General features: G+C 47.4%; 1 protein-coding gene across 8 annotated transcripts in view; it reads left to right on the top strand.

Moving 5' to 3' along the window:
- LOC146343540 (C-type lectin domain family 4 member K-like) overlaps positions 1–15,157 on the top strand; it is an 88,256-nt gene extending 73,099 nt beyond the window's left edge. For 5 of the 8 annotated variants that reach the window (XM_084860179.1, XM_084860177.1, XM_084860173.1 and 2 more), the window contains 2 exons: positions 4,618–4,730; positions 14,700–15,157. In XM_084860179.1, the coding sequence (XP_084716305.1) occupies positions 4,618–4,730; positions 14,700–14,859 (273 nt within the window). In that variant the 3' untranslated portion in view covers positions 14,860–15,157. The remainder of the gene's footprint in view (positions 1–4,617; positions 4,731–14,699) is intronic. The other 3 variants (XM_084860175.1, XM_084860176.1, XM_084860180.1) reach the window with 2 other exon arrangements.
- The last annotated feature ends 10,086 nt before the right edge of the window (positions 15,158–25,243 follow it).

The raw sequence follows: 25,243 nt of genomic DNA, 5'->3' as shown, positions 1-25,243 counted from the left end.
CTTTAAGAATTTGCCAGAGTTTGTTGTGATCCACACAATCAAAGGCTTTAGCGTAGTCAATGAAGCAGAAATAGACGTTTTTCTGGAATTCTCTTGCTTTCTCCATGATGCAGCGAATGTTGGCGATTTGATCTCTAGTTCCTCTGCCTCTTCGAAACCCAGCTTGTACTTCCGGTAGTTCTTGGTTCTCATACTGCTGAAGCCTAGCTTGTAGGATTTTGAGCATCACCTTGCTGGCATGTGAAATGAGCGCAATTGTGCGGTAGTTTGAACACTCTTTGGCGTTGCCCTTCTTTGGAATTGGAATGTAAACTGACCTTTTCCAGTCTTGCGGCCATTGTTGAGTGTTCCAAATTTGTTGGCATATTGAATGCAGTACTTTAACAGCATCATCTTTTAGGATTTTAAATAGCTCAGCTGGCATATTGTCATCTCCGCTAGCTTTGTTGTTAGTAATGCTTCCTAAGGCCCACTTGACTTCACTCTCGAGGATGTCCGGCTCAAGTTCAGTGACCGCACTATCATGGCTATCAGGGACATTCAGATCTTTCCTATATAGTTCTTCTGTGTATTCTTTCCACCTCTTCTTATTCTCATCTGCTTCTGTTAGGTCCCTGCCTTCTTTGTCCTTTATCATGCCCGTCTTTGCACAAAACGTTCCCTTGAGATCTCCGATTTTCTTGAAGAGATCTCTAGTCTTTCCCATTCTGTTGTTTTCCTCAATTTCTTTGCATTGTTCATTTAAGAAGGCCTTCTTGTCTCTCCTTGCTATTCTCTGGAACTCTGCATTCAGTTGGATATATCTTCCCTTTTTCCCTTGCTTTTCGCTTCCCTTCTTTCCCCAGCTACTCGTAAAGCCTCCTCAGACAGCCACTTGGCTTTCTTGCATTTCTTTTTCTTTGGTATGGATTTCGTTGCTGCCTCCTGAATAATGTTATGGACCTCCGTCCATAGTTCCTCAGGCACTCTGTCTATCAGGTCTAATCCCTGAAATCTATTCCTCACCTCCACTGTATATTCATAAGGGATATGATGTAGGTCGTACCTGAATGGTTTAGTGGTTTTCCCTGCGTTCTTCAATTTAAGCCGAAATTTTGCAAGAAGCAGCTCATGATCTGAGCCACAGTCAGCTCCAGGTCTTGTTTTGACTGACTGTATGGAGCTTCTCCATCTTTGGCTGCAAAGGACATAATCAATCTGATTTCGATATCGACCATCTGGTGATGTCCATGTGTACAGTCATCTCTTGTGCTGTTGGAAAAGCGTGTTTGCTATGATCAGCGTGTTCTCTTGGCAAAACTCAATTAGCCTTTGTCCTGCTTCATTTTGTACACCAAGGCCATGCTTGCCTGTTATCCCAGTGATTTCTTGACTTCCTACTTTAGCATTCCAATCCCCTATGATGAAGAGGACATCTTTTTTTTGGTGTTAGTTCTAGAAGGTGTTGTAGGTCTTCATAGAACCAATCAACCTCAGCTTCTTCGGCATCAGTGGTTGGGGCATAGACTTGAATTACTGTGATGTTGAATGGTTTGCCTTGGATTCGTACTGAGATCATTCTATCATTTTTAAGGATGTACCCCAGTACTGCTTTTCCCACCCTTTTGTTGACTATGAGTGCTACTCCATTTCTTCTGTGGGATTCTTGCCCACAATAGTAGATATGATGGTCACCTGAATTAAATTTGCCCATGCCTGTCCATTTTAGTTCGCTGATTCCCAAGATGTCGATGTTCAGTCTTGCCATCTCATGTTTGACCACCTCCAACTTACCTTGATTCATTGATCTGACATTCCAGGTTCCTAAACAATATTGTTCTTTACAGCATCGGATTTTCTTTTCACCACCAGACACATCCACAGGTGAGTGTCCTTTCGGCTTTGGCCCAGCCGCTTCACTCTTTCTGGCGCTACCCTCTGCTCTTCCCCAGTAGTATATTGGACACCTTCCGACCTGAGGGGCTCATCTTCCGGTGTCATCTCTTTTAGCCTTGTGATACGTTCCATGGGGTTTTCTTGGCAAGAATACTGGAGTGGGTTGCCATTTCCTTCTCCAGTGGACCACATTTTGTCAGAACTCTCCACCATGACCTGTCCATCTTGGGTGGCCCTGCACGGCATAGCTTATGGCTTCACTGAGTCATGCAAGCCCCTTCGCCACAACAAGGCAGTGATCCATGAAGGGGAAGATTATTTATTTATTTTTCATTAATTTGTGATATTTAGATACTGCTAAATATAATAAAATTCCTAAGCAGTTTACATATCAATATTAAGATCACATTTAAAATACAATATTAAAAACAATTCCAATTACAATAAGAGCAATACAAGGAACAGAAAGATTAATCAGCATGATTAATTTACTTACAAGCCAGGGAAAGCCTGGGTGAACAAGGGGATTTTCAGAAGGTGCTTGAAGGATGCCACATTTTCTGCCTCTCAACTGCATAAGGGAGGGTTTTCCAAAGGGTGGGTGCCACCACCAAGAAGGCCTGATGTTGAGGTATTGCAGGGCCACTAAGGATGCTGGAGAAATCTGCCACAGACCCAATGAGGTCAGATTCCTGGGACTCGAACCTATGGAGCACACTGCAAACTAGCTCTCCCTGCCAGCATGTTCTCTGGATTTCGTACAGCTTTTTTCCCTTTTAAACAGGGCAAGATATGCCAATTGTGGCTGCAGTTAGTGTATCTTGGACAGATTATGGCCATAATTAGTGTATTTTATGCTATTTGTGGCAGTACGCTGCTTAGTTATATATGAATTGTGACCACAATTTATGTATAACTAAGCACTTTATGACTACATACGATGTAAAATATGCTAATTATGGCCATAGTCTGCCCAAGGTATGCTAATTGCAGCCACAACTGGCATATCTTGCCCTGTTTAAACAGACAGAAAGCTGTGCAAAATTTGGAGGACATGGTAAAGGTTCTGGATAAATCCAGTTACCCTGAGTGTATATAAGGGAAGGCAGTCTCCTAGATATTCTGGTGCCATGTTGTTTAGGGCTTTGTATGACAATAACATAACCATGAATATGCTTGGATAGTAGGGATGTCTGCACAGGGAAATCCGTCCCTCTTGGATCCTCTGAATGGATTTTTCCCGAGCTGCGGACTCCCTGCTGGAACTCCCAGACTCCCAGCTGCAGTGGGGCCACTGTGCACAAGTCTCTCCTTCTCCCTTCTGGGACCCAGGGGAGACTTGCACACCATGTGGCAATGGTGGATGTGCATGAGCTGGCTCAACTCAACCTCTGTCAAATCGGGCCAGCACACAGATAAGCAGGCCGGAGCCTGGGCAGCTGAGTCGGCGAAAACTTGCCAAGCTCCATCCCCCAAATGGATTCTTCCGACATCCCAACTTGATAGCTAATAGGAAGCCAGTGCAATTCTTTTAACACAGATCTTATGTGAGCAAACCTGCGTGTCCCAATGAGCACCCTGGCTGCTGCATTCTGCACTAGCTGCAGCTTCTGAACCAGGCACGAGGGCAGCCCCACATAGAGTGCATTACAGTAGTCTAATTGTGAGGTTACCAGTGCGTGGATCACCATGGGTAGGCTATGACTATCCAGGAATAGGCATAGCTGGCATACTAACTACACCCAGACTACATACCTGCTCCTTCAGAGGGAGTGCAACCCATCTAGAACAGGCAAACAGCCCAATTCCCTGGGAACTGCCAACTAGGGATGTCAGTCACAGGCCCTTTCTGGGCTTGTTGGATTTCCCCAGTTCAGCTTGCATTTGGGGTTTTGTGGTGCATGGGGCTTTATGGTGTGGGCTCACAATCCAAAACTGATTGACCACCTAAGCTAGACCATACTGGCTGCGGATGATGGGAGGTGTAGTCCAACACTTCTCAGAGGGTGCCAAGTAGGGGAAGGCTGCTCTAAGGTGACTGGGAAGTTGGAAATGCCTTTTATTCAATCTGTTTTGAGCTGAAGACTGGACAAATGATGCTGTCAGTTTACCCTCCGCACTCTCTGTCCCACTTCCCTGTAAACTCCAGCTGTCTCGGATGCTGCTGCTAGGAGAAATGAAATCAGAGACTGAGAGAGAGAGAGAGAGAGAGAGAGAGGAATGACAATGCATGCATAGATGCCAATTCTGAACCTTCTGGGTTCTGGTGGATTTGTTAACTAACAAATGAATTTAAAAATTGCATCTGAGGGGTTTAAAACATTGTTAAATAATGAATGCATAAGCTCTTTAGACATTAAAACAAATCCATATAGGTTGGGGTGGAACCTGTCACAGTGATGTGGCATAAGAAGAACCCTGAAGCCGAATCAAAGGACCAAAGGCCTATTTAATCCAGCATTTTGTTCTCACAGTGCCCAACCAGATGCCCTATGGGAAGTCCACAAGCAGGACTTGAGTGGAATTCTCCTCTTCCACTCATGTTTCCCAGCAACTGGCATTCTGGAGGTAATATATAGCCATTATAACTCGTGACTCCCCCAGCTCATTGGAATTTTACTCTTGATGAGCATCTGTAAGGAACCTGCCTCCCCAGGCAAGGTACATAGTCTAGAAACGCTTCAAGAGAAGACATTGGCCTCTCATTCCCAGGAAAGACTTTTTGCTTGTGTTTTTTTGCAGAACTTCCTAGAAAAAGAGCTCAGGATTGCTCATGTACCCTACTGGACTGGAATCACGTATGGTGTCTCAGAATGGTTATGTTCTGATGGTACACAAATTCCAACTTCAAAACGGTGAGTCTGTGAACAAAACATCTCTGTATATTAAAAGATGCACAGTAGTGTGTCCTTTGTTAAGGTCAGTGAGTAAAAAAAAAAAGCATTTCCCCATGTAAAATGGTAATGGGGAGGGGGGTGTCCTAAACTCCGTAACAGTAGAACAGTTTCACCAATCTTTCTATAATTTATGGGTGCCAGAAATACATGTTGGTTTTACATAGTAAAATTTCAGAAATATTGGTTAAAGTGCAAGGGAGAACAGTTTACAGACAGCAAAATGAAAAACAAAAACAAAACCTCCCTCTGCCAAAAGTGACTTTCAGTCAGAAGGAGGTTGGCAACCAGCTTTAGTCTGAGTTTTTGAAAAACTTGCTCTCACATAAAACATCGATGGGTTTCTATTTCTCTTGTACTGGGGTTGGTGGGAAAGTATTTTTTTAATAAGTTTTTTAATTAATTTAAAATGACATTTTTAACAAGTAAAGAGAGCCAGTGGAACTGACCATAAGTCAGCACAGACACAGAAGGCAGCCCAACACCTATCCACTATTTGTTTAGAATGTTGAGGGGGAAGGGGGAAAAACCTGCTAGACCTTGTTTTCATTGCAACAGTCATTTTGTTTTCCATCATGCAATGTTTCTAAAAAAAAAAGGCTGCCTTATCTGCTGTCGATATCTGCTTGGAACATTGCCAGCTGGGAAGGTTAATGTCTATGTACTGAACAAGCAAAGGACAGAAGAAGTAGACTGGGGTATTTTAAAGTGAGTAAGGGAGCAATCCTATACTTTCTAGACAGTGAACATCTCTACACGAGGCTAAAATCCCACATTTAAAATGGGGCTTTCTGCTTCCATTTTAAATGCAGGATCACAATGGACTCCCTTTACACATGCTTCCTTTCCCCCTCCCCTTTCCCCCCTTCTCCCCCTCATCTGAGTCTTCCATGTTTCATTGATCTGATCTCACTCCTCTTCCTGTGGCTTTTCCTCTTTTCATGGAGGGAACTCAGGCGGAACACAACTGGGGTAATTTGATAGCTCATTATCGGCAATCTATTTAAAAACGGAACAAAGGGCATTTAGTGCAGGAGACCCCCCTGGAGGCTCACAACGTCATCTAAAGGGCCCACAAACAAGGGCTGTGCTCCACTCTGGCCAGAGGCCCAAAGCCCAAGTCGAGGTGGGCCACTTCCAAGGCGAAGCAGAGGGGGCATGAAATGACCTGAAGTGGGCTGGGGGCTCCCCAGAGCTCTTTGCACACTTTGGAGCTTTGGCACCCCAGCCCAGCTGTGCCAGCACCTCCATCTCCTTACATGAGCCATCAGAGGAGGTGTCACTGTCATCGCCACTGCTACCGCCATTGCCGCCGCCACTGCCTCCGCTGTCACCACTGTTGCTGCTGCCATCGTTGCCTCTGCCGCCCAACTTCCAAGAAGCTGCCATTTTAAAAATGGTGACTCCCCGCAACGGCAGCCAGTGCGCGTCCAGGGCTCAGGAGCTGGAGGTGGTGGGCGACAGGGGCGATGGCGGCAGCAATAGCAGCGGCGGCGACAAGGGCGGCAGCAGCGGCGGAGGGGGCGGCAGTGGCGGCAGCGGCGGCAGCAACGATGGTGACTCCTCCTCGTGATGGCTGCTGGTGCACATCCTGAGGGCCCAGGTAAGGAGTTGGGGGTTTGCGCAGCACGGCGGGGGGGTCGGGGGGGGGCAAAGCAGGATTCGGCCATCCGAATCCTGCTTCAGATTCGGGGCCAAGGTGGATCGGGGGTGCCCTGAATCAGCCGAAAGCAAATCAGGCCCACCTCAGAAGCCCCGAAGCGGCTTCTGAGTCAAGTTCGGGGGGTCCATGCACAGCCCTGCTGCAAACAGGAGTGAGTAATCTCAACAGCAGGATAAAAGCTCCATTCAAAGAAGTCTTCCGTCTCAGCAGGATATAGGATTGTTCAGTTTCCAGGCTCCACACTCCAAGATGGGAGCCAGGAACCCCCACTCCCTTCCCCCTTGTACCTGGTGCGGAAAGAACCACACCAACTATCTCTCTGCGCTCAGAAAACGGAGTGCGGAGATGGGGAAAAGGAGGCATTCCTGGGAGCAGGGAGGGGAGGAGACTGGGGCGGCAGCCATTCGAGACATCCTATGGCCACCCCAGCCTCCTTCCCTCCCCCTCTCTGAAGCCTTTGCTAGACAGGTGAAACCGCACATCTAACTGCCTGAGATGCAGAGCAGGAGGGGCAAGGCAGCTCCTGGCCGGCATGGGAGACTCGTAGGCCTCTGCGTTCGGAGGCTCACGATTACCGGGGGGCATCCCATAGGATTGCGCCCTAAATGCTTTAAAGAAATACCAGCATAGATCGTCTGTTGTGTGTGTGTCTGCTTCTTCCTGCTTGTATAGTTCAGTATATTACAAGTATTCTTTCTTCTGATCTGAGTTTTGTTTCACTCTCCCCTTTTCCCTAAATTTTCTTTAAATGAGTTTTCTTTTAGTTTCACAAAGAGGTGTTAGTGAATATCATTCACAGAGGTTTAAAAGTCTCATGCTGTAATTTAGGGAGGGGATATCATAGAATAACACTGCACTCCTATGCATGTCTTTTCAGAACTTCTATGTCATTGTCAACAAAATAATTTTACTCTTGTAGTGCCATATTAACATGGATCAAGGGATATTTGCATTCAGAGGAGATGGCCATCGAGCTTTTTGCTCAAGGCCAAATTAGCCCCATCGCGAACCTGGAGGGAGACTCCGAGTGTCTACCTATCCCAGGAAATGGAGGACCTTAAAGGTTCAGATTCAATCAAGTCCCAGACATAGAAGTGCCCACCTGAGGAATAAGACATCCTTAGGTGTAAAGGTATATCCATGAGGAAGTCTGTGCTCACAAGTAGACCATTCCTCTGGTGATGCTGATGAACTTTGCCTGTGGTCTGGGTGGGTCTCTGAAGGCTCCAGCTTAAAAGCCTTCACTTCTAGGCACAGAGTTCTGGAACAATGCCTGTGCATCATCTCCAAGACTTGTATTTCCCCGACATGCTAGCTCTTCTCTGGAGCTCCCTGTGTCAGGACTTTGGCCTGCCTACTGACCTTGCCTTTGGCACTGACACAATCCCTGGAGCTCTGTCCCTGCACCACTGCCAGCAGGGCAGTGTATGAATGGTGCCTGTGTGTGTAAATGTGTGTGTGGGTCTATGCCAGCAATGGTCCTGTCCACATTGGGCAGTGGATCTGGACACTGGCACACAGCCCCCAACATCCCAGCCTGGGGACAATCGGGCCATTGGGCCAAATATTATTCCAGACTACTGCTGTAAAGCATTATTCAATGTGTATACAAGGTGTATTGAGGGAGGTGTATTGAGGGAGGATGAACACAGCTTCTGTGAGGTCCTTCCTCAAGTCTCTTTTGAAGTTATTGGAACTAGGGATGTTGTGAGTGTCCATGCAGGGGGTGGAGTCCGACAGACTCCCCCCTGCTCAGCAGCCTGGACTCGGCTTGCCGAGCCCTCACCCCCGCCCACCAAGCTGCGCGAGCTGCCGGGACTGACCAGTCCCACCTGCAAGTGCCTGCAGGCAAGTCGTGAATGGCAACTTGCTATTTTTCATAAATTAAATCTCATGCACAATGGCTGGCACTTTCCAGCCAGCCATTGCGCACAAGATTGATTTATTTTTATTTTTTTAAGAGTTGCTGTGGGCACACAGCTTGGGGAGTGGGGAAGCGGTCCTTTCTCCAAGCTGCCATGCAGGCAGTGGCTTAACAAGAGGAGGGAGAAGAGAGGGAACCCCTCTTGCCACCCTCCTCTAGTCAAGCTGCTGCTCCCGTGTAGCTGGCCTGGGATGGGAGGGGGAGACAGGAATGATCCTTTCTCCTCCCCTCATCCCAGCTACCCAAAGGCAGTGGCTTGACGGGAGGAGGAAGGCAAGAAGGAAGCCCCTCTCGCCACCCTCCTCCCATCACGCCACCCCACATAGCTGGCCCAGGATGGGATGGGGAGACAGGAACATTCCTCCCCTCCCAGTACAAAAAGAGAGCCCTTTTCACGCAAGACAGGTCTCTGTATTTTTGTAGATCTATTGTTATTTATTTATTTATTATTTATTTATTATTAAATTTATTAATCACCCATCTGGCTGGTCACCCAGGCACTCTGGGCGATGTGCACAAGGGTGGCCAGAAAGGGCCAGTTCTACAGCAGCAGAGGCCTCCTAATGTTGTGGAAATGGCCCTTTCCAGCCACTGTTGTGTGCAACAATAAATCTATGAAAATAGAGCCCCATCTTGCATAAAAGATGGTGGCTTGCACACAGGAGCAGGCAGCCGTGGTGCGCTCCCAAGCAGCCTGCTGAGTCCTCCAGGGGCTCACGCAGCCTGGCTTGTAAAGGGGAGCAAGCCCGGACTCTAGGGATGTACAAAAGTCACTTCCCTTTCTGTGGATTATGTTGATGGTGTGGGGGGGGAGGCATTCCGTCCCTCCCCCTGGAATCCTCGACGGGGGGGGAGGCGATCCGTTCCTCCCCCCTGGAATCCTCCACGGCCGGCTGTGCTCTGCGGCAGCTCCGTGGAGCAGCTGGCCAGGCCCAGGCCAGAGCCAACTGCAGCCGGATTTCCGGCCGGGGAGGGCTCTGGGTAATAAATAAATAAATAAATAAACCGCGTACGCAAATGGAGGCAGCTAAGGCCGCCGCCATTTGCGTTCCTTATTTTTGGCCGTCTTAGTCTACATAAGTATTTACATAGACTATGACAGCGAAAATAAAGGGGAACGCAAATAGCGTAGCGGGCGCTATTTGCGTCCCTTTTTGATTCGCCGTTTTAGCTTACATAAATATTTACGTAGGCTAAAACAGTGAATCAAAAAGGGACACAAATAGCGCCCGCTACACTATTTGCGTTCCCCTTTATTTTTGCCATCATAATCTATGTAAATATTTACGTAGACTAAGACGGCCAAAAATAAGGAACGCAAATGGCGGCGGCCATAGCCATCGCCATTTGCGTATGCGTTTTTTTTTAACCCAGCCATGATAGGCTACGTAAATCTTTACGTAGTCTATCACGTCTTGTAAAAAAAAAAAAACCCAACAAGACTGCAAATGGCGGCGGCGGCAGCTGGTTGGAAGACCAGCCGCCGCCAGAGCCGCCGCCAGAGCCGCTGCTGCCTGGAAGATCCACCCCAGGTAAGTCTCATCCCGGGGGGGATCCACAGGGATGGCGGGGGGGGGGTGGCAGTCCGTTCCGCCACAGATTTCGGGGGGCCAAATGCACTGGCATTCGGCCTCACCGAGATCCGTGGCGGAATTCTCTGCCATCCCTACTGGACTCTAATGAGTTCATTGATCCCTACCTGGAACATGTCAGTGAGTATGTATATAGTCGGGGTGTACGGTTTCCCCACCGTCCATTCCAGTGGGGAATCTGTGGGGCGGGGGAGGCAATCCGTTCCTCTCCCCCAGAATCCTCTGGAGCTGCTCCACTCTGCGAGGATTCCGCAGAGCCGCACCAGCTATAGGGCCGCTTACCTTGCTGGCCAGAGCCGTTTGCCTGCTCTGTGCCGATTGCCATTTCTTTTTTCCCCCTTTTTTTAAAAAATGGCGATCGGCAGGATGTGCCCGTAGACTCATACGCAAATTGAGCCGTGAATCTTGCGTATAAGTCTTTGTGTCCATAGGCTTATACACAAGATTCACGGCTCTATTTTGCGTTTAAGTCTATGGGCATATCCTGCTGATCGCCATTTTTTTTTTTTAAGAAATGGCGATGGCGTGTAGGAGGCGAACGGCTCTGGTGGAAGAAGCAGCCGAATGCCGTTCCACCTCCAATCCTCCTGGAGCGGACGTAAGTGGTGCTGATCCACTGCAGATTCCTGAGGCTAGATTCCAAAGAATCTGGCCTCATTTGAATCCGCAGCAGATTTCTCTAACATCCCTAGTATATAGGTGGTGATTGGCTAGCCATCATATATTTGGATTTCCAAAAGTAAAACAAAAACACCCACTTTTGTCAAAGTTAGGATAGAAGAAAAGAGACATTTCATAATGGAGGGAGGAAAGTAGGGCTGTGCATTGCTTTGGAGCTGAATCCAAATACCGAAGCAAATCAGGCTGCTTCGGGGGCTGCTTTGGGGGGAGTGCCCTTGTTGAGCTCCAAAGCAGATCAGAACAGCCCCGAGTCAGTCTGAAGTGAAGCGGGTCACCAACGAAGTGCCTCGGTCCATCTCAGAGATTCAGAGCTATTCTGAAGCCATCTGAAGCCCAGACAGCCTGTCTCTAAAATGTATCAACTTGCGAAAGATCAGGGAGGGGGCCAGGAGGAGGAGGGAGAGGCTAAAATGTGGCCACCTCAAGTGACGTGCTTGCATTAATTCTGCACTGGATATAGAATTGAATCTGGAGTGCATACAGTTCTAAATGACTGAAAAACAGGACTTGTATTTCTGCCATTACCAAATTCCTGAATGCTCAGCTGTTGACCTGCAGGCCGTACTGGGCCTGTAACATGGTGTGATTTGGCAAATGTGACTGTATCTGTGCACTCCAAGTATGAATATGGGTCAGTAGGCTTGGAATGGAGGGGGAAATAACATGAGGGCAGAACATTTGTTGTTCTTCTTCCTTCCCACTCAGCCCTTCTCAATTCAACTATTCCTGTTAGTCTTCCCTTTCTTTTCTAGATGCTTTATTTTAAAAACCACATACATACATACATACATACATACTTCAGTTTCCTTGCCTTGTTCTTTGGCTCCCACCCCACCCTGCCCTTCTCAATTCCACCAGTCTTATTAGTTTTTCCTTCCTTTCTAGAATCATTCATATACATACATACATACATACATACATACATATATATTTACACACACACACACACACACACACACACACACACTTTCTCTCTCTCTCTCTCTCTTTGTCTCCCCCCCCAAGTACTTCCCTTTCCTTGTTGTTTGGCTCCCCCGCCCCCACCCTTCTCAATTCTTGTATTCCTTCCCTTCCCATTTTTGAACTCTATATCTTTCCCCTCAATCCCCAATTAAAAACAAACAAACCCTTTTCTCTTCTGTTAGGATTATAGATAGTGTACTGTTACTCCCCCCCTTTTGTTTGTAGGTAGTTCTGTATTTGCCTTTCTTTTTCTCTTGTGTGTCTGCGTGCGCGCATTTGTGTTGTAGTCCAACAAACAGTGTGTGGCGAAGCACTACGCACATTAACATGTATGATGTAATACTACGCTGTGTGGCAAAGCAAGCCCAATGCGAGGCATCTTCAGGGTCTTGGCAGGGGCAGGGCTGGGTGAGATGCTGCTGGGACCAGCAGCCCCGGTAGCCAGGCGGGCTCTCCCCCAGGCCGGATGCTGCGTCCCGGTGTGGCAGGGCAGCAGAGTGCAGAGGCCAGTCGCAGAGCCCGGAGGTCCCTGTTCGAGGAGGCGGGTGCGGGCAGCAGCACCCTTGCCAGAGGGTCGCATCAGAGGGGTCACCATAGAAGCGGGGGGGGATGGAGGAGGACATCTGACACCTCTGACATGTCATCCATCAGCGGGCTCCTCTCTTCCATCCCCCCCACTCCTACGGTGACCCCTGGATTCCAGGCAGGCAGTCTGTCTCCACAGAAAGGGCAGAGAAGCATTGTGGGGGCCACTTTGAGTTGGGAGCGGATCCCAGCACTGCCGTGTGCCGCCACTGCAAGGCGCCTCTGAGCGGGGGGGGGGGGAGCCAGGGCACTACTCCACCAGCAGCTGGCTCCTGCACTTAAGGAGGCAGCACCAATTGGCCTTGCTCTCTAAAAGCACATTTTCCAGTTTCAAGTCCTGATGAGTCAGTCAGGCAGGGCATGTACTGTTACTCCCTCCTCCCTAATCTTTTGCTTGTAGGGAGTTTTCTTTCTGTACCCACTTTTGTTTTGCTCTTGCGTGTTGCCTTACTTCAGTCCAGGCAACTCAGAACTCATTGTCCTCCTTATTTTTAATCAGTGTGCCTGCTTGGCAGGCCTGGTTTTGTTTGTTTCCATCCTCTCTTCAGTCCAGACAACTATTGCAAATTTGCACCCTGCTGCACCCACGGGTGACTATCTCCGCCTCTCTGCCTCTCCAGCCTGCCTCTTTGTCAGCCTCTGTCCACTAGTGCACCTGCTTGCCCCATGCCCAGGGCCTGCCCAGGGTCCTCCTTGCTGCTGCTGCCTCTCCTCCACCAGCCCCTGCCTGCCAGCCTTGTGCCAGCGCCCATGCAGTGCCCCTTCCCATAGCTGCCTCTCCTCCTCCTCCTCCGCCATTGCTGTTTTCACAAGTAATGTGCACTGTACTCCATTCAGCCAAAGAGAGCCTGTGGTCATCCATTGTGAAGCTGAAAAGGAAAGTATTAGGGGAGAGGGGTTACTTCAGAAAAACCTACACCAGACATTAGGGATAGTGGCCTCCTCCTAATTACCACTTAAACACCTAATTTTTCTGATTATCCCTTTAGTTTATTACCTTTGGTTAGAGTTTCTGAGAACAGCACCTTTTATCTGTGCCTAACACAAAAAACTACTGGGTGAAACTGCTGGCCATTTGGCAGGTTCAGTCACCTGTACTGGGGCTGCCAGCTCCCCCAATTTTTCGTATTAGAACTGACAGAGTTATGGTCATTTCTGTTTTCCAATGCAAGTCAGTGGGAAAACATCACTCTTGCTTTGGCTCCAATTCTGAAGTGAATCAGATCAGGTTCAAATCAGTCCGAACAGAAGCGGGGCCAATTCAGAAGGTCTGAATCAGCATCTGAAGAGAAGAGGGGGGTGCACAACCCTAGAAGAAAGAGCAGAGGTGAGGGTGGGGGATCTCTCAAGGATCTACACTGGAATCTATATTGAAAGTTCAGACCAATGCTATTTAACTTGTTCATACATGATTTGGAGTCAGAGTTGAGCAAGAAAATGCAAGCAACGTTGAGGGCTCTCCTACTCATTGGATCAATAACCCATGTTTAGGGGAGATGCAAGTACTAGTGCTCTGCTGAAATTTTCTTCCACTTTCCCAGAAGTTTTCTTCCCCCAGGAAAGAAGCTTCTGTTTTGGAGTCCTGTTCCCTTGACACTTTCTTGTGGTGGTGCTTTTGAGCTTATCGTTGCGAGGTTGCTAAGGGTGCTGTGCTGCTTTTTTCTCCTATTCCACACATCTCTCCATCACGCTGCAGCCTCCCTGGCTGCCCATGCTTTGTGATCTGAAAATGCTCTGTGGGATGACTTAGCTGCTCGTGATGTCTTCCCCTGGGCTTTCAGTGAAGCACGTGAAGCCAAGCAAGAGTGCTGGAGAGATGACTGCATAATGAGAGACAGCCACAGGGCACTCACACAAACTCCTCAACGACCTCCCCACTAGGGAAGTGCAAAAAGCCTGCACACCACACGCGAACATTTCACTAAATGTTCTTCTCCTTTGAAAGATCTTTTGGAAGCAATTTATTTTCCATCAAATTGAATGGAAATGGTCAAAAAAGGAGGAAGAAATCTTTGGCATAGCACTACAACTATCATTCTTGCTTAGATGCCTTTTGAAAAGGGGGAGGGGTTTGGATAAATCATTTTAAAACAGGTGACTCCTATCCATGAAAGGCAAATAGGGCCGCCGTATTCAGATGAAGCATATACCTCTGCCTGCCTGATTCCTCTCAGAAACCAACTTCTTCAAATGCTGGGCATGATTCAGACATTAAGACTGAAAGGTTGTTCTTTTCAGACTGACACATTCATCCTTTCTAGGTTTTTTAATGAGAAATATGTCACAGTACCCCCCCCCCCCAAAAAAAGTGGAGAGCGGAGGAACTGCACCCATACAAAGTTTTATGGGAAGAGGTGTCAAAATATTAAATCTATTGCAAATATGTGTGGGTGGTAAGCCCAAGAGGAAAAAAAAATGAACTGAACATTTTTTTAATGCTAGTGGTACTGAAGAAAATAGACATGCTCAGTCTGAAATGATTACTTATGATTGATTGATTTAGTGCTGTGCTTTTGTTTCAGATTCTGGGCTGACAGTAACCCACCCAGAAACCCAAGTGGAAACTGTGTTCAGTTAATGAGACAGTGCCACACAGCACGAAAGTGTTGGGAGGGCATTAGTTGCAGCAGACAATTTAGGACCATTTGTAAGAGGATGCCTGATAAAAGGTGGACAGGTTAAAGCCGTTAACACTGTTGGAACTGGATTTCCCAGTCTTCATGTAAAAACAAGAACAATGGATCAACCCCCCACTTTTTAATGCAGAAGCCACAGCCAGACATCTGGGTTATGGAACTGGGGCACAGAAAGGCTCAACTCTCTAATCAGCATGCAAAAACTTCTTATCCATCTTCCTTCCTTGAAGCTGGAAAAAGACACCTTATTTTACAACCTCCAGGACCACAGATGGCCACAGAAATAAGATGAGGAAGGGTGCATCATAGCCCATGTTGCAATAAATTCATCTCATATATCTACCAACACTTGTCTCCTTGCTTATTTCTGATATCTACCTGGTCTTTCTGATCTTGATGACATACAGTATATGTTGCAAGGGATGAGAAGGACTGTTGTGATGTCACAGATCAAGGTTTCCAAAATGCGAGCATAATAGTTGCTCTCCTGATGGGTTCAGGCAATGAAAAGTCCTCCAGGCACCTCCCCTTTGAGAAATTAAAGAAATTAAAACACACACACGCTACAGGTAGCAGTGAGGGAGCAGGTAAAGCAAGTTTAAAATACTGATGGGGGAGCCCCACCCATCTCCATCATTTCTGGGAGGGACACATCTGCAATCTTGCATTGCCACTAGAGAGAATTGTGGTTCAGGGGAAGGAGGGCATTGCTTGGACAGGCATAGGACACTGCCTCTCCTTCACCACAACGTCTGCATCCAGCTCATGCCTCATACCCTCATTGGTTGCTGCCACATGCTCCATGTTTACTAGCATGGGTCAACACTTAGGAAAAGGGGGAGGGACAGGGGAGATGCTGCACTGGCAGCACAGACTACCAGTGGTATGGCTAGGGCTGGCACCCAGGGGAGGCACTTGTTGCTAGGGTTGCATGGGCGCCCCCTGCCCGTTTTTGCTGGGTGCGTGCCCAGCCCTTGCCCCCGCTTGCTCAGGCCCTGGACCCATGATCGCCCACCTGTGCTCGCCGAGCTGCCCACACTCACCCAAGAGTGGTCAGTGAGTGCTGCGAGCACCATTTTAAGAAAAAATGGTTCTTGTGAAACATGCACATTTTTGCGATCGCCTTGCTATATGGGCTATTTATGCCCCCCTTTCATTTATATACAAATGTGTGCATTGTTGTGATTGTGAAAATGCACATATTTGTATATATACAAAAGGGGGCTGGGAATAGCCCATATAGCAAGATTACAGGCATTTATGCGTAATCTTGCGTATATGGGCTACACGGCCCCCAGCCGCCCTGCTGAGGACTTTGGCTGTTAAGCCCTTGTGGGCACAAGGGCTTGAATGCCGGGGTCAGTGCATACACCCCATGAGCGGGAGATGCTAGTGGCCAGGGTGCTGGCTGAGGACCTGTCCTACCCGGTCGGCTGTTGAGGAAGCTTCCCCAAGGAAGCTGGAATGTTCCCAATTGGTGTAAGGGTTAATATATCCATTTGCTCAGCTAATTCCCCCAAACTCAGCTTGTGAATTTGAATCTCTGTTAGCCTCAATAAATGTGCCATTGTGGCATTGCCCTCTCCTCAACAGTGTCTCTGAGGGAATCACCATCTTAGCTCTGCTTGCCAATGTCTAAAAATTCCTTATAAGCAGGTGTGTGGGTCTCAGAACATGTGCAAGTTTGTGCATGGGTTTCACTGGAGCATGTCACGTAACATTGTGTAAAAAGGCAGGAATACATCATACTCAAATGTGAGCACAGCGTGACAAAACAAGTTGACAAGTGCAATACATTCTATGTGAAATAGAAGTCAGAGAGATTTTCATTTATTTTTTTAAATCTTAGCTGCCTTTCAGGTCAGAAGCCCTCCCAAGCCAGCTCACAGCAATAAAATACATAGAAACAATTGAAATATTAAAAATGATAAAAACATAAACACAATAAAATAGCGATAAAAGCTGACAATAAAAAACCAGCAACAGTGTTAGCAGCAGTAAAAGCAACAACAGCAGTCATATCAAGAGAAGGCCAAGGTAAAATAATTCTGTGATTGAATCGCCATGCTCCATCATTGCAGGCTTTCAAGAAGGCCTTGAAAACATATTATTTTAAATATGTTTTCAAGGCCTTCTTAAAAGCCTGCAACGATGGAGCATGGCAGAACTCAGATAGCAGCTTGTTCCAAAGGTGTGGGGCCACTGCAGAGAAGGCCCTCTCACATGTGATCACCCACCTGACTGCTCTCACGTGTGGGCAAACGAGAACACCCCTCTTGCTGATCTCAAAGTGCAGGCAGACTGATATGGGCAAAGGCGGTCCTTCAAGTAACTTGGTCCCAAACTGTTTCAGGCTTTAAAGGTCCAAGCCAGCACTTTAAAGTGGGCTCGGAAACACACTGGTAACCAGTGCAGCTGGTGCAGTATAGGCATTAAGTGATCGAATCGCCTCTCTCCCACCAATGCTCAGGCAGCTGCATTCTGCACCAGCTGAAGTTTCTGAACTGTCTTCAATGGCAACCCCACTTACAGTGCATTACAGTAGTCCAGCCTGGACATGACTAGTGCATGGATAACTGAGGCAAGGTCCATCCTCTCCAGATAGGACTGCAGCTGGCGTACCAGCCTAAGCAGGTAAAAAACACTCCTGGACGCTGCAGCCACCTGGGCTTCCCCAGTTAGCTCAGAGTCCAGGAGGCCTCCCAGACTGCGCACTTGGTCTTTCAGGGGGAGTGCAGCCCCACCTAAGACCACTTGTAAACCTCCATCCTAAGTTGTTGGTTTCCCAACCCACAGTACCTCCATCTTGTCTGGATTAAGTTTCAGCTTTTTCACTCGCATCCATCCATCATGAAAATTAAAGGGAACTTGATTCCATGACAATATTTTGTGTTACTATGCTAATATGTCAATATCATACCTATATTCACAAATCTACAAAACAGCAAAGTTGAAGCATAAAACTGGTTAGCCACTGTGTGAACAGAATGCTGGACTAGATGGAGCTTTGGTCTGATCCAGCAGAGCTCTTCCTATGTTCTTATGTTCTCAATAGTTTTAATTAATCAGAAAAGTCATTGTCATCATCATCTCCTTCAAAGACAGATTCAAAATGGTCTCCATCAGCTTGGTCATCACAATATTTTACACAGCATATTGCTGTGAGCATGAAAACCTTCTTGATACAGATACATCTGAGAACTGCACAAGATTTCTTGCATCTGTGTGCCAGGAACCCACAGAGTATGAAAACTTATTTATTAAGATGGTGGTGGGATGTTGAATTATTATTATTAGAATAAACTATTAAAGCATAATTTTATTTATGCGTGTCCTTCTGCGAAGGCTGCTTGATGCTCAGGAAGCTCATTCAACGAGTGGTTATCATGCTGATGTTCACACTCATTCTTCCAGCATCACTGCACTGGCTCTTCTGTGTAAGTTCAATTCTGGAAGAAAACGAAGGTTGCGGAACTATCTTGTCAGTGTGGGGAACCTTCCAAGAAGAGAGGGCATGATCCAGTACCCATTAACCGCCTTCACTCTCCATTGACTTTGTTTCAGCAGTGCGGTTAATTCCCTCCCACTGAAATGAATGGCACTACCGTGTTGCCCCAAACTAACTGTGCAATCAGTCTTAGGCACATCATTAAGCATGTCTTTTTGGACTCAGGCAACGAACCCACCAGTGGGTCAGCATTTCAGATTTTATTGAATACCAATCAAAAGCCAGACAAAGACTTTTCCAAAGCAAGAACGTAAGGCCTGCTTCTCCTTTCTGTTGTTGAAAACCCCTGGAGAAAGACAGCGGAGAGACCTGCCAACGGCCACACATGGCTCTTTCTGGAGCCCCGGTCTGCGTGGAGGTTCCATCTGAAGAAGTTCCCTTGGGACTTGCGCACTGTTTCAGCCCCATAGACCAGAACACATTTTGCTGAGTCCTCCTCGCAACACGGATTAATCAGGCCTGTTGTGCTGGTTCCACGTCCGTCTTGATCATGTTTATCTGCCCTTGCAGGGATAAGTGTAGATGTGGCCAGTGGCCAATACGGGTAGCAGCGTGATCATCTCACTACTCCCTAAACAGGTGGTTGACCTTGAGACTCTTTTCCCAGCACATAGTGGAGCATAGCTGGCTGCTCAAAAGTTTCCTGTCCAGCAGGAAGGCCTCCTCGCGATCCCAAAAGCCTTCCGGTAATTTCCACTACGGACAGATCAATTGATGATGAATAATTACCCCCAAAATACTTCCAAAACGAATACTCTCCTGGGCTCATGCTATGTGTGCAATGTTGATTGGGCATGGCAAGCAGCCAATTGGGAGCAGCGTAAGCAGAATGGCAGAGGTTCTGGAATGCTCTCCAGCAAAGGGATAGATGGTTGAAGCTGTTGAAGGAAGGGACACCATGAGGAAGGAGCCACGGCAGAGGGGAGACTGATTCGACTGAGGTGCCATGGAATCCAAGGAGGGCACTGCTGGGTAGGGAATGTTGTCCACATGAAGCTGCCTTATACCTATATATCTTTGGTTATCTGGCCAACTAATCTGACCAGCAACAGCTTGGCCAGGTCCTCAGGCAGAGAAAAGCCTTTCCCAGTCTTACTGATGGAGATCCTTTGGAGCAGGGATGCCAGGGGTTGAACCTGGACCCTTCTGCACTGCCACTGAGCTGGGACTCCCAAGGCTCCAGGTGGCCTATGGTACTGGCAGAGCAGTGCTTGTAGGAGAGTCCATGTTTAAGCATTAAGTGGGAGCAGGATGCCAGCTTCCCTGCGTATGAACAACCCATTCGGATTGACTGACACTATGCTTGCCTTAAAAGGGTGTCTTAACGATCTACTCCATTCTATGGTTCTGATTACAAGATGACACGAGACGCCAATCCAACTGAGCAGTTAAAATGCCAGATAACCTGTCAGCTCGGGGAGGCAAGCTGCTTCTGCTGGTATTTTCTGTTCATGGTAGAACGGGAACACTATAGCTCTCTTTACACTTGAGTTTTTTAGCAGGATCATTCTTCTTTAATCACTGGTTTTCACGGGAGCTTTAGATGACGCCACCATTCTCCTGCTGCTATCTCACAACTTTCCTTCCCTCTTCCCATGTTGTCTGAGAACAGGGAAAACCCAGCATTTTCTGTGCTTGTGATTGAAATTGCCACTTCCCCCCTGCGTATTTCCCCTTTAGCACTTTGTCCTGCTTTGTGTAGGAATGTTCTAGGGGGTGTTGCTGGGAGGTGTTGAATTAACATTGTCATGACAACAAATTGCGGGGAGGGGGAGGCAACTGACCACGCTTTCAGTGGCCGTTTCTGCCTCTCTCCCATTCCACCCATTCCACCCATTCCACTACAGGCTCTGAGATCCCCTTGAACACAGCAATGCTTACTTCTGAGTAAACGCATTGGCTGTGAGGCTTTCCTTTCCTGGGAGCAAGTGCCATTGAAATCTCTGTGGCTCGCTTCTGAGTAGGCATGAATAAGAGTGCGTTATACATCTACTTAGAGTATCAGTAATTTCAATGCATTTACTTTGAACCTCCCCCTCCCATTGACTCCACTGACTGATTCTTTTCCCTTTTGCTCACCTGATTGATGGGCTTTTTGCCTCCCAGGATGGATGGGGGAGTCGCCCTTCTCAGCCATGCAGGAGAAAGGCTTGACAGTTAGGATTTCAATGGGTATTAAAAGATGGGTATTCAATGGGTATTGGAATGGTCATTTTTAATAGTTTCCTTTTGGGGTGTGGAGTTGTTTTAGATAACGCAGTAATGCTGAGGTGGTTTTCCATAGTAGTCCCTCCCACCTAGCCAGCCACTATCTCTAGCCTACCGTGCAGGGTTGTTGGGAAGCCAGAATAAGGGGGAAGAGCAACAACAGTGTGTGTGGGGGAGCAAGCTGGGTCTAATGAAGATGGTGTCCCCCGTGAAGCGCTCGCTGTGGTGGTGGTGGGGCTGCTAAGGATGGCTCGGTGCACTGACTGTAGACAAGTCTGTTCATGGATTTCTTACTTCGGTAGTTGAGAACCCAGGAATCAGAATACCCTTCAAACTCAGTAGTGCAAACAATATACTGTATTCAATTCCATCGCACACGCTGACATATTTAGCAGAGAAGGACTTGCAGTGCCATCAACCTTGGGGTAAGCCACTGAGAAGACAATCTCTCCCTCAGAGGATGGAGGGGACCAGCTCCCATTGCCCCCTATCCAGGCCACTAGAAGGGCTTCTGACTTCCCTGCTGCTGAAACAAAGAGCAAGAAGATGCCCCACCCTCACCCGACCTTTGAAAGGATAGGGAGCTGGTGCTATGAGACCAGGGTTTTATAGTTAGCACTACACTAGCACTGTGTGTGTGCGTGCACGCATGCGCGCACATGTAAAACTGCCCAGCCTTTCAAGGCTACCTTCCGCTGTATTATATTGCATGCAAAAGCAGTAGTGTACATTTGCATGTCTTATTTTGTCAATAAAGTGTCATTCATCCACTTCATCCAGGATGCAAACAAAAGCAACAAAGTGTTTCTCATTCACCATTGCTCCCTCACTCCTGCACCTTCCCTTACAACGTTTTGCAGGGTGCTGGCCTAGAGGCATTTCTACAATGCTTGTCATGTTCATGCAGATTGACCACAAAACCACAGAGAAGATAGGACATGCCATACTTTTTTTTCTTTTCTTTTTAAAGGAACCTTTAAAGGATCCTTGCACACAATGCTTTGCACCTCTAGCTTGCTTGTTTTCTCAAAAAGAGCTACTATGCTTGCAAATGTGATCCAATTCTGCCAAAAATAAACTTAAAAAGTTATTTAACTTTTAAACTTACCTTTACAACAAAACTAAACAAAATGCCCACAAACTTTAAAGGCTCTTTGCACAACAAAACAAATTCTTGCACTGATATGTGTGACATTTGGCAGGCTTCTTGTGAACCAAAGTGAGGCTCTGCTTCAGATCTAAATGCAGCTGAAAGCAGCCTGAAGCACTGAACCAGCACAACCCAGTATCCAACATGCAAAAGCAGGTTCTGGAGCAAGCAAGCAAACAAACAAAACACCCTTAGCATACAACCATCACGATGAGTAGCCATTAAAAGACTTCCCTTCCATGAATTTGTCTAATCCTCTTTTAAAGCCATCTAAACTAGTGGCCATCGCTTCATCTGGTGGCTGTGCAAATTCCATGCAATGAATATGTACCGTGTGACAAGCTTCCTTTGGTCTGTCTTGAATCTCCTGTCAATCAGTTTCATTAAATGGCCCAAGTTCTAGTGTTAAACAGAGGGACAAACATGTGCACCATCTTTTAGACATCTGTCATTCTCGCCCCCCCATTTAATTATATATATAAAATATAATAATTATTATATAATAACTATTGAATAATGATTATTATAATATTATAATTATTATATTATAATAATTACTATAACTTTATTATTATATATAATATAATTGATTATTGTTTTATATTTATTGTAATATTTATTATAAATACATGCTCCACTATGCGGCAAAGGGAATCAGCTCCAGATCCAATGTGGGTTTGAGATCAAATTGAGCTCCAGATCCAAAGTGGGCTCCAGATCCAATGTTAGTTCCAGATCCAGATCAAAGGCAGGCTCCAGATCAAAAATGGGAAGCAGAAGAGGACTACATAAAAAGAAATAGAAAAGTCTGCTTATAAACAGAAAAAAACATGCAGACTAGCTTCAGTTTGGGCACAGTTTAGGCTCAGGTTTTAGGCCTTAAAAAGCAGTTCATTACATAAAGCAAGTTTAAGAGTTCAACGTATAATTTATTTTAAAAGAAAAAACAAACAACCCCCCCACACACACAGAGGAAAAAGATTCAGTCCTTGCAAGCAACATACTTCCCAAATCACCTAACTTTTGTCTGCCATCTCCTCCAACAACCCATTGAATAGAGGATCTCCCCTAAATAGGTCTCGCATTCACTGTTCTCTATAGTTCTCCTTCCTAAATAGGAATCACCATGCCTTGGGGGGGGGGGGCAATTGACCCACATTCCCAGACACTGGAATCTAGTGCTCATCAGGAGTTCACACACAGCTTCCAAATAAGGTCCTCCTGGTTTTCCAAATAAGGCCCTCCAATCAGATTCACTGCAGCAGCAGGTGGGCCTATTGATATAAGGAGACATGCTTGTGAGGGAGCCAGCTCTCTCAGCACAAGGAGCCCCACTGATTAAGCATCTCAGCCCCAGTGACAAAACGTATGCAAACAAGCGAGTTAAGCACCTGTGTGAGTTTAGCAACAGGGTGAGGAAATCAGGATGGTCAACTCTTCCCTCTCTACTCATAGTAAGTATCTGTAAATAAATAAATATAAACAAAGTCTCCACCTTCCCCTAGTAACAATGACATTTTCCAGGTAAAACACCCGCCCCACAACAAAACAAAAAACAAACCAACAAACCAAAACAAAGTGACGAAGGTAGAAAGCCAGCAGGGGTGTGGGGGATATTCAGTGTGTTGCACTGAGTGTCACATCTACAACTATCTGCAGCAGGACAGAAGGCATGGGTGTGTGCTTGGTGTTATCAGCTTCTGGCTCTCTGGGAACCAGTTCATTACCTTGAAGCCAAGGTTGCTGACCTGGAGAAGCTAAGAGAGGCAGAGAAGTTGGTGAATTAAAACTTCAGGGGCCTATTAGTGGTGTTCCACTTCCAGGGCGACAGCTCCTCTCTGTCCCAGAGAATGCTGGTCTCGGGGAAGGAGAGTGTCATTCTGAAGAAGAGGGAAATGATCCCTTAGAAGGGACTCATTCCCCAGGAGACAAGCAAAGATCCCCTTGCACTGAGGATGTGCCTTCGGTGGGAGGGGAGATGTATCCGGACAGATGCCGGAGCCCACCACTGAATTAAGCAGGTGCAGCGTGGTTGGTCCAGTTGCTCCAGAACCGCTGGAGCATTCTAAGGGCTCCTGTGGGGCCTTGGCAAGGCACTTTGCAGATAAAATTGATCAGTTTAGGAGTGTTACTCCATGCGCTGTGGATACAGTTAGTGAGCAGGAGGTGGTCTGTGGCACATTGGTTTGTGGGATCAGTTCCAGCTTCTTCCTTCTGAAGAAGGGGAGAAGGTGCTTTCATCTGTAAGGTCGACCACTTGCTTACTTGATCCTTGCCCATCTTGGCTTATTATGAGCTGCAGAGAGAGGCTGGGTGAGGGGATCAAGGCGGTGGTGAACGCCTCCCTTGAGAAGGGAGTGATGCCATCAGCCCTCAAGGAGGCAGTGATAAGATCACTCTTAAAGAAGCCCTCCTTGGATCCCCAAGTTCTGAACAACTTTCACCCAGTCTCGAATCTGCCTTTTTTGGGCAAGGTGATTGAGCGGGTGGTGGCGATACAGTTGAAGGCACACTTGGAAGAAGCCAATTATCTAGACCCATTTCAGTCGGGCTTCAGGCCTGGGCATGGGACAGAAATGGCCTTGGTTGCCTTGGTGGATGATATGAGGAGGGCTCTGGATAGGGGTGAATGCTCCTTCCTTGTTCTCCTCGACCTCTCAGCGGCTTTTGATACCATTGACCACGGTATCCGCCTGGACCGCCTGGAGGGGTTGGGCATTGGAGACACCATATTACGGTGGTTCCAGTCCTTCCTCTCTGGCAGGTACCACAGGGTAGCATGGGAAGAGGAGGTTTTGGACCCGTGGCCGCTCACTTGTGGGGCGCCACAGGGTTCCCTCCTCTCCCCGATGCTATTTAACATCTATGTGAAGCCGCTGGGGGCTATCATCAGGAGGTTTGGGGTGCGGTGTCATCAATATGCGGATGACACACAGCTCTACCTCTTGTTCACATCTTCACCAAGGTTGGCCGTAGAATCCCTGTCCAAATGTCTGGAGACGGTGAGTGGCTGGATGGGGAGGAACAAGCTGAAGCTGAACCCTGACAAGACCGAGGTACTTTTGGTGGGAGACAAGAGGAGGTTGGGGGATGTTGACCTGGTGTTGAATGGGGTACGGCTACCCTTGAGAGACCAGGTCCGTAGCTTGGGGGTCATCTTAGACTTCCAGCTGTCCATGGAGGCTCAGGTGTCAGCTGTAAGCCGGACAGCGCTGTACCAACTCCATCTGATATGGCGGCTGCGCCCCTACGTTCCCGACCATCTGCTCCCATCGGTAGTACATGCCCTGGTCTCCTCTCATTTAGACTACTGTAATGTGTTCTATGTGGGGTTACCCTTGAAGACAGTTCGGAAGCTGCAGCTGGTACAGAACACGGCGTCTCACCTGATTAAAGGCAGCCTCCCGTGAGATCACATCACTCCAGTGCTGAAGGAGCTGCACTGGCTACCAGTTGTTTTCCAGGACAAATTAAAGGTGTTGGTTTTGACCATTAAAACCCTATACGGTTCCGGCCTAGCCTATCTCAAGGAGCGCCTCCAGCAACACCAGACAGGCCGCTCAA

This window comes from Heloderma suspectum, chromosome 5 (genome assembly GCF_057233095.1).
Source record: "Heloderma suspectum isolate Gila_16-S chromosome 5, 16-S_ref, whole genome shotgun sequence".
NCBI classification, from domain to species: Eukaryota; Metazoa; Chordata; class Lepidosauria; order Squamata; family Helodermatidae; genus Heloderma; species Heloderma suspectum.
This window is presented reverse-complemented; position numbering and strand designations above follow the sequence as displayed.